General features: G+C 35.0%; 1 protein-coding gene across 1 annotated transcript in view; it reads right to left on the minus strand.

Moving 5' to 3' along the window:
- Window positions 1-4,529: 4,529 nt before the first annotated feature.
- Window positions 4,530-10,337, minus strand: part of LOC107565609 (cAMP-dependent protein kinase type I-beta regulatory subunit-like) — a 44,429-nt gene continuing 38,621 nt past the window's right edge. The window contains exons 6-7 of the mRNA XM_016250869.1: window positions 5,042-5,088; window positions 4,530-4,568 (exon numbers count right to left, since the gene is read on the minus strand). Of these exons, the coding sequence (XP_016106355.1) occupies window positions 4,530-4,568; window positions 5,042-5,088 (86 nt within the window). The remainder of the gene's footprint in view (window positions 4,569-5,041; window positions 5,089-10,337) is intronic.

A 10,337-nucleotide genomic window follows, 5' to 3' on the forward strand; every position in this document is an offset into this window, starting at 1 on the left:
TATACACACACACACACACACACACACACTTGGGACAATTGTGGGACAAGTCATAATCTAATATGATATAATATAATGTTATATAATATAATATAATAAATTGTTTTTTACTGAAAAAATTTATTATATAAAATGTATTCATATTTTTTGAAAGAAAGAAGATTTTTTTAAAGTGCAATCATTATATTTATATTATTAAAAATACTGTAATATTATGAAATATTATTACCATTTAAAATAATTGTTTTCTATCTGAATACAATTACAAATTTTATTTATTGCCAAAGTTGAATTTTTAGCATCATTATGGCAGTCTCCAGTCAGTGTCACATGATTCTTTAGAAATTATATTTGTATTACACTAATGAGAATAGAACTGGGAGGAAATGTGCTGTCATGACAATAATGTTACAAAAAAAAAATCAATCACATCTCTTGACAGATTTCTTGTGAAATTCACCTATTATATTTTGAATAATATCATGAAAATGAATACTATGAACTGATAAATCGTACATAAGACACATTTAAACAAAATACAAAGTGGCTATATTTCCATCTTCAAGGACTGGCTGAACTCTTGTTTCTTATTAATGATAGTCATGGGCATTCATCATGAGACAGGTGATCTGATAACACACTCGCTCCTATCTTCTCAACCCCGTTGGATCCTCTAAAGTGCCTTACGATGAATTAGATAACACCTCAAGACTCTTTTCCCCTGTTTTGTCTTTCATTTTGGCATAACCGTAAGATGCTAGCGAAGAGAATATCTCAATGAATCTGTGTGTCAGCATGTGGTTTTCAACAGCCACACACACAGAGAAGCGCGAGGAGAGGCTGGTTCGGTTTCACCTGTGGACGCACGATCCACTTGTTGATTTTATGAGGAGAGATTAAAAAACAACAACACATGGGGCAGAAATAAACGCTCATCTTCTGTCCGGCCCGGGCCAGGCATCGTGCCAGCCATCTAAGACACATTCCACAGGTATCTCTGCTCTCCAGACCGGCCACTGGAACAGGTTCGGGTCACAGCCTCCAATCCACTTGTTGATTTTATGAGGAGAGATTAAAAAACAACAACACATGGGGCAGAAATAAACGCTCATCTTCTGTCCGGCCCGGGCCAGGCATCGTGCCAGCCATCTAAGACACATTCCATAGGTATCTCTGCTCTCCAGACCGGCCACTGGAACAGGTTCGGGTCACAGCCTCCTTAGAGCCGGCCAACATGTCACTTAAGGTGAGAAAGTGTGCTTACTATTCTTGCAATAAGCCTTCTGTTGCATATTAAAGGGATAGTTCACCCAAAGATGAAAGTTTTGTCATCATTTACTCACCCTCATGCCACTCCAAACCCGTATGAGTTTGTATTTTGATCAAACAGTTGCCGGTAGCCATTGACTTCCATCGTATTTTTTTCTATATGGAAGTCAATGGCTACCAGCAGTTTGGTTAACCACATTCTTTAAAATATCTTCTTTTGATTGGTCCATTTTTGAATCTAGAAATTTTAGAGTATGTCTACATAATTTGTCATGTTTCCTAATATTCTTAATATTCGCATCCAAAATTAAAGTTTTTCTTTATATAATATATGCATGTATACTGTGTATATTTATTTACATTTAGTCATTTAGCAGATGCTTTTATCCAAGGTGACTTACAAATGAGGACAATGAAAGCAATCAAAATCAACAAAAGAGCAATGATATGTAAGTGCTATAACAAGTCTCAGTTAGCTTAACGCAGTACACATAGCAAGGGCTTTTTTAAATCATATAATAAATAAAAAGAAAAGAATAGATAGAATACAAAAAGAATAGAGAAGCTAATAAGAAAATAAGCAGTTAGTAAATGAATAGAGTGGAAGTCTAAAAGGGGCAAGTTTTTTTTTAAAGAATAAAATTACAATAGAGTGCTAGAGTTATATATATTTTCAAAATATATACTGTATGTGTGTGTATTTATATATACAAAATAAATATACACTGTACACATACATATATTATGTAAACAAAAACGTTAATTTTGGATGCGATTAATTGTTTAACAGCACTAATTCTTCATTTTATTAACAGCCATGTTTGCATCATTGCATATTTCGGTTTATAATGCACATCAATATGCATAACTTATACGATTAATTGAAGACAACAGCTTTGACAACGTATTTGACTTCTATAATACTTCGGAATTAAACAGAATATTAATGATTGGAATAATGGTTCATCAAGGCATTTTTAGGACTATTTCAATTTTCATGACCATTAAGTATGTACCAAGATCGCCAAAATTATTTTACTGCTGCAATGTAGAATTAAAATTTAATTTGCATAAAAAATCAAATAGATTTTTGAAAAAAAAAAAGAAAAGTTCACCTATGCCGCATTAATTTAATAAAAAACTGTAAAAACAGCAATAGTGTGAAATATTATTACAATAAAAAAAACTGTTTTCTATCTAAATATATTGTAATTTATTACATTATAAAAAGTTATATATATATATATATATATATATATATATATATATATATATTTTTGAGTCAATTATGAATGTATATAATATAATATAGTATAATATAATAATATTAAATGTAAAATATAATATAATATATCTTATTTCTAATTTATTTTTTATTGAAAAATGCATATTTTTGAAAGAAGATTTTTTTTAAGTATTATGAAGTATTATTAAAATTAAAAATAATTGTTTTCTATCTGAATACACCTTAAAATATTGGCAATCAAACAGTTGCCGGTAGTCATTGACTTCCATAGTATTTTTTTCCATATGGAAGTCAATGGCTACCAGCAGTTTGGTTATCCACATTCTCCAAAATATCTTCTTTTGTGTAAGTTTTTGTGAGGAAACAATAAAAAAAAAATCATTTTTGGGTGAACTGTTCCTATAAGTCATTTTATTGGAACAACTTCCATAAAAACAATGGCAAATATTACTTCAAGTGACTAAAAGTGCATGTTTTCTTCACGAGAGTGTGAAAGAGAAGAGATGCGCGTTAATGAATTCCATCTTTCCCAATTAGCATGCAGTACTATGTGCTCCAAAGTCACAGCAGATTTATCCTTTCTGCTAATGAGAGACATCACCGTAGCATTGGAGATGCATTCCTGCACGATAGCATGTGTCTGGGAGCTTTATGGAGCTGTGCGTTCTCACTTACACACATGAGCAGACGGGTTAATGTCTGTATTTTGCATGTGTTTGACAGCATTAGCGTGGTGAACGGTGGATGGAGCGAGCAGGACTCTGCTGGTCTCAGTGCGCAGGCTCTGACCCAAGAGCTCGATACGCCGCAATCTGATGTGGCAGTGACCCAGCACTGACTCAACGTGCCCTCAGAGCTCGTCCAGAGCAGAGGAGAAATATTAGCACCGATATATCACACAGCGGATCACTGAGCACATACACGAGGAGAACAGACTCAGAACAAACAAGACCGCTAATAACATTAAGAACATTGAGATCAGCAGGGCTTTCTTGCTCTTTTAAAATAAAATAAAGCTAGATGAATCATGTAGGCATACTCTAAAATCTCTAGATTCAAAAATGGACCAATCAGAAATCGCCAATGTTATGATGTCACAAGCATGAGCACATTACCATATGACTACTCACATTTATGCTCTATACTGTTTGATGTCAGTAAGATTTTTTCAAGGAAACTAGTATTTTTATTCAGCAAGAATGTATTAAATAGATCAAAAGTCACAGTAACAACTTTCTTATGGCTTACTTTCTTTCTTTTTTTAAAGTCTTTATTTATCAAAGAATCCGGAAAGAATGTGTAACAAGCAGCACAACTGTTTTCAACATAATAATCAGAAATGTTTCTTGAGCAGCAAATTCAGCGTATTAGTATGATTTCTGAAGGATCGTGTGACACTGAAGACTGGAGTAATGATGCTGAAAATTCAGCTTTACATCACAGGAATAAATGACATTTTAAATTATATTAAAATACAAAACAGCTATTTTAAATAATACACATATTTCACAATATTACTGTTTTTACTGATTAAAAAATGCAGCCTTGGTGAACATAAGAGACTTCTGTTAAAACGTATCAAATCTAAACCTTTGAACAGTAGCGTATATTCATATTCATTCATTCATGTACTGTTCACTGTTCAGCAACTTGGCATGTGGTTGTTAGTTGTTTCACATGTAAAGTAATCATTTACATATAATCTTAAAGTCACAGTGGCATAAACAGTCTGTTTGAAGAGTCACAGAGATCGTGGAAAATGGTCATAAAAACTAAACTATGACCATTAACAGTTCAGGAAGCCATGACTGCCATTATTAATGGACTCTGGGGGAAAAAAAATAAAATGCTAGAAAAGTGTGGAAAAGGCCACTTTAAACTAAGCAATCCTATTTACTACAGAAACAAAAAAGGGGGGTGGAAAATGCTACAGATTCCCAGGATGATAAAGACAACTTCTGAGAGAGAGAGAAAGAGAGTAAAAATTTACAAAGAAAATCTATTTTAAAGCATCTTATCTTCTCTTTAAAACAAAACGTGGGAAGTGGATTCTCTGTGGAGATTACGACACATCATTTCACTTGAACTTTATCCATGTCATCTTTTGGGAAGGTACAACAATGACAGTAAGTGTTCCACTTTTTTTAGTGTTAAAAAAGGTCAGTGGATAAGATTTGTATCATACAGGACAGGCATATATTTATTTATTTACAGTAATACGATTTTTTTTCACAGTAGTAAGAATAATGTGGAGCTTAATTGTCATGAAAAAAAGTTTCATGGTTCTAAAAAAAAGGTGTACATTTCTCACGGGCAACACACAGGTAACACATAACCTAAAGGTTTCATAAGATTCACCCTAACACACTTGCTATACTGATTAATATATTACAGATGTAGACATGTTTCTTTGCTTTCCCAGATCTTAATGAAGTTGGTTTCATGACTTTATGGTGATAAGTTTGCATATACCACAGCACATGTGTGCATTTGACTGTAGAAACAGGTATGAAATACTGAACTCACGTCAACTTCTCCTTGATCAATCACATAAAAGTTGTCTCCTTCATCACCTGAGAAAGAAACCAGAGAAAACTGTGAGTTTATTCCAATCAACCAACTTCACGAAAAAGACTACCGATAAATAGCACTCTTTCCTTCCTCCTTTTCCTTGTTTCTCTGCTCAGTTGTGAAAATCGACATAAAATATTGAACATACACTACCATTCAAAAGTTTGGGGTCGGTAAGATAAAACGTTTTTAAAATAAGTATTTTGTGCTCACCTAGGCTGTATTTATTTGATTAGAAATGAATGTTTTCTATTCAAATATATTTTAAAATCTAACTTATTTCTGTGATGCAAAGCTGAATTTTCAGTTTTCAGTGTCACGTGATTCTTCAGAAATCAGTCTAATATGCTGATTTGCTGCTCAAGAAACAGTTAATAATAATAATAATAATAATAATAATATATTTTATTAATATAGCGCCTTTCAAACACCCAAGGACACTTTACATAAGGTAATAAACAGCCAAACAGCAGACAGAGGTGAAATAATATGCAATATACAAGATAAGTTACAAAAGCATAGAACAGAAAATTAAGGCAAGCAATTAATTAAGAAACATTGTGAATAGGTGAGTTTTGAGAGCAGTTTTAAAGGTCTGGAGTGAAGCGATAATACAGAGATCTTGTGGTAGTTTATTCCAGAGCTTGGCAGCGGAAATGCAGAAAGCCCTACCACCCACACTAGATAGCCGGAATTTGGGTACTGCAAGCAAATTTTCAGAGCTCGATCTCAAAGTACGGGCAGGGACATTAAAGGTAAGGAGGTGCTAACCCATGACGGGCCTTAAAAACTAAAACAAGAATCTTAAACTGAATACGATAGGTGACAGGGAGCCAATGTAATTGCTGTAAAACCGGACTGATGTGGGCATATTTTTTGGTAAATGTAAGAACATGAGCAGCTGAATTTTGGATAAGCTGCAAGCGATTAAGGACTTTGTTGGGTAGGCCATAAAACAAGGAGTTACAGTAATCCAGACGCGATGTGATAAACGCATGAACCACAGTTTCAGCATCTTTGCATTTCAAAGATGGTCGTAGGCAGACAATATTACGAAGGTGAAAAAAACTGGATTTGACAAGCTGATTGATGTGGGATTCAAAACGTAGACTAGAATAAAACATTACACCAAGATTGTGTATAGTGGAGGAGGGATGGACTATAACTCCATCAATGTTAATGGAGTAGTCAGGTTGGGAGGAGACAAGGGATCTAGGGCCAGCTAACAGAAATTCATTTTTTTCATTATTTAACTTTAAGACATTTTGTGCCATCCATACTTTGAGCTCATGTAAGCAAGATGCAAAAGAAGAAAGGGGGGAATTTTTTGGTAAATGTAAGAACATGAGCAGCTGAATTTTGGATAAGCTGCAAGCGATTAAGGACTTTGTTGGGTAGGCCATAAAACAAGGAGTTACAGTAATCCAGACGCGATGTGATAAACGCATGAACCACAGTTTCAGCATCTTTGCATTTCAAAGATGGTCGTAGGCAGACAATATTACGAAGGTGAAAAAACTGGATTTGACAAGCTGATTGATGTGGGATTCAAAACGTAGACTAGAATAAAACATTACAAATTTCAAAGATGGTCGTAGGCAGACAATATTACGAAGGTGAAAAAAACTGGATTTGACAAGCTGATTGATGTGGGATTCAAAACGTAGACTAGAATAAAACATTACACCAAGATTGTGTATAGTGGAGGAGGGATGGACTATAACTCCATCAATGTTAATGGAGTAGTCAGGTTGGGAGGAGACAAGGGATCTAGGGCCAGCTAACAGAAATTCATTTTTTTCATTATTTAACTTTAAGACATTTTGTGCCATCCATACTTTGAGCTCATGTAAGCAAGATGCAAAAGAAGAAAGGGGGGAAAACAGAATTGGGCTGTATGGTAAACTAGATTTGCTTATCATCAGCGTAACTGTGGAAATTTAGACCATGGCGCCGGATGATCTGACCCAGAGAAAGCATATAGATTAAGAATAGAAGTGGACCAAGTACAGATCCTTGAGGCACTCCGCGAAAAAAAAAATTCTTATTTCTCATTTCTTATTATTATCATTGTTCAAAACAGTTGTACTGATCAAAAGCTTTGTGGGTATTTTCTTTCAGGGTTTCTTGATTAATAGAAAGTACCAGCATTTATTTTAAATATAATTTTTTTGTAACAATTTTTTCTTTACTAAAAAAATTACTTACCCCAAACTTTTGAGCAGATCACTATAAAGTATCTGCTAAAAGTTAATTGGTCAACCTTTTAAGTGTGCATTAGCATCTAGATGACCCTGCAGCTAACAAAAACAGCCTAAAAGCCACAAAACTCCCATTTTAATTTCATGGGACCTTTAAATATAGGACGGAAAGGAGGAAAAGATAAATAATGTCATCTAGTTCCCAGATTCCATCTCTTTCTGACTCCCCGTTTCCCAAGAACACACACACACAGGGGTGCGTATCAAAGATAAAAGATGGCACACCACTTTAAAAGCGTCAGCACCTCCCAGAGTGGTGTCGTCTAAACGATTCCCAGGCTTCTTCATCTACACCCCATTTGAGAGTTTTTAATGGATGGCTGGTAGTGCCAGAAGCCACGGGCCCCGATCAACATTTCCAAGTTAAAGGCCTTTACATAAAGCATTTCTGTAGGTTCAGGGGCTCTTTGATGTCTGAATGTGTGTTGAAATTGGTGTTTGGGATCCTGGTAGCGAGCGTGCGTGTGTTTGCGCATGCCAAAGAGTTAAAAGAGCCCATGATCCGTGCGCTGCCGAGTTCACGCGGGTTCACGGGGCTAATTAACACCAAACACACTAAGCGCTCGTAAATCACACCAGCAATTTATCTTAACACACTCACCGATCGCTATTGGCTTACACACCATATCTCTCTCTCTTTCAACCCATTCAGCTCATTTTTCTTAGAATTGTTCCTGTCTTCCTGTCTTTTATCACCTCTGCTCTGAAGTTTCTGTTTTTTGGCTAACAGATCCTTGAGTCACAGAGTGCAGTCAAATATTTGACGAGAACAAAAACGCACAATTCTACACACAAAACTTTGCACATTCCTAGATCTAGTTTTATGGGCAATCTGCCCATGTTAGATAAATGCATCGAAACTCTGCTTCAAGAATCACATTGCACAGAGAGTGTGCAAGACGTGCACGCAGATCACTGTTCTCTATCGCTTATCAACTCCACATGAAACCAAAAAGAGCTCATTGTTTGACTGTATAAAAAACCCTCATCACCCACCGTTCCTTCTTACAAAACTAAAACAATCTGCAATGCATTTGTGAACTTAGTATGAGTACTTGGTTTTGACTTTATGATTGCTCTTCCATAGCTCAACATGAAGGTGTCATCATTCAGCCTTGTCTTAATGTGACTGCTGGCATACTGTAGGCCTGAATGTGGAGAGAATAGGATGGAGAGCATTGGTCTCTGAAGAATTTGAATGAGAAATGTATGGGTTTATATAGAGATCACATTGCAGATGACTGCAAATACAGTTTAGATGTTTTCTAGAGACACATTTCTTCTGGAAATTTCAGCTACTGTCTCCACATGCTTTGAGATATTTCAGTCTTTCTACTTCAAAATAGCACCTTTAGCTCAATGTATTACTTGCAATTTCTTTGTAATTATTTGCTAAATTTACAAGCAATTTATTGGTGAAAATTGTTCAGTTTAGAGATATTTCTTTGGTTTGCATTTTTGTGTTTTGCACTGTATGTGCGCTGCATAAATGTAATGTAACATTAAATACATTACATGAAATAGAATTAAATGTTCTAAGGCCCAAAAACGTACTCTAAACAAGTAGAGTTTACATGACCACAGACACCTTGAGCTACACAAGCCTGCTTTTATGTGCCATTTTGTTCCAAAATACTATAATATTTAGAACAACAGAAGTGTAGCTCATTTAGACTGTAGTAAAATGATTTCTCAGAAGTTAGCTACATTTTGGATATCCTTCCATCATGAGATGTTTGTGGATCATCTTCAAAAGCAAAAAAAAAAAGGAATAAAATAAAGTTTTTTTTGTAATACTAAAAATAAAAATTTTCTTTCAGGATCAGAATTAGGTTTGGGTTAGTCTGTAGCTTGGTAAACTAAAAAGAAAAGAAAAGAAAAGAAAAGAAAAGAAAAGAAACTGAAAAAATAACAAATTAAATTAAATTAAATTAGACTAAAATATAAAATTAAAAAGAAAAAATCCAGGGCAGTGGGCAGTGACTTTTTTATTTTTATTAACAGAAACTGATATATTTTAGAGTCTTGATATATTAATTAACTACAGTTAACTTTGTGACTCCAGAAAAAAATAAAAATAAAATTATGGGGCCCTATCATACACTCGGCACAAATAAGCGCCAGGCATGACGCAAGTGGTTTTTGCTATTTTCAGCCCGACGCAGTTATCAGCCCGACGCAGTTATCCTGCACCACGTTGTGTATTTGTGCGCCCATGGACGTGCTGGTCTGAAAACGAGGTGTGTTCAGGTGCATTGTTGGCGTGTTGCTATTTTGATGCACCAACTAAAACCTGGTCAATAGTCAAACGTCAATAGCGCAGTGTGTTTTTGTTATTTAAAGTAGTAATATGCGCCTATAGGCGGGTCCACAACGCGCATACACTCTGCTTATTACACACAGGGAAACATGCCAAATATTAAGAATTAAAGGATTACAATGTAAAATATTATTATTGTGTAGGCTACATAAATAAAAAAATGCCTACATGTCATAATGGATAGTCATTGCATGTATCAGAATCTAGGCTACCTATTTGCTCGCGCACGAGCAGCTCCGTTTCCTCTCTGGAGACGCGTTCAGTCTTTGCTCTCGCAAAATCAGGCCGTGTAAATAGCGAATCCGTCATGGCGCGAGCACAACTGGCTCTTAAAGGGAATGGGAGATGAGACTCTGATTGTTTTTTTTGCATGTTATGACCAAAACACACCCATTACTCATTAAGAGAATAGGGATAACCCTTTTAGACCATGCGCCGAACCGTCTTTCCCATCGTTAAACTAGCAAAAGTGGATTCAGACATGCCCTAAATGCACCTGCGCCTGAGACCATGCGCTTAGATCGTTAAAATAGGGCCCTATATATTTAATATAATTATATATATATATATATATATACACACATATACACACACACACACATATATATATATATATACTGTATATACACACATATATATATATATATATATATATATATATATATATATA

This window comes from Sinocyclocheilus grahami, unplaced genomic scaffold, assembly GCF_001515645.1.
Source record: "Sinocyclocheilus grahami isolate Dianchi unplaced genomic scaffold, SAMN03320097.WGS_v1.1 scaffold1012.1, whole genome shotgun sequence".
Taxonomy (NCBI): domain Eukaryota; kingdom Metazoa; phylum Chordata; class Actinopteri; order Cypriniformes; family Cyprinidae; genus Sinocyclocheilus; species Sinocyclocheilus grahami.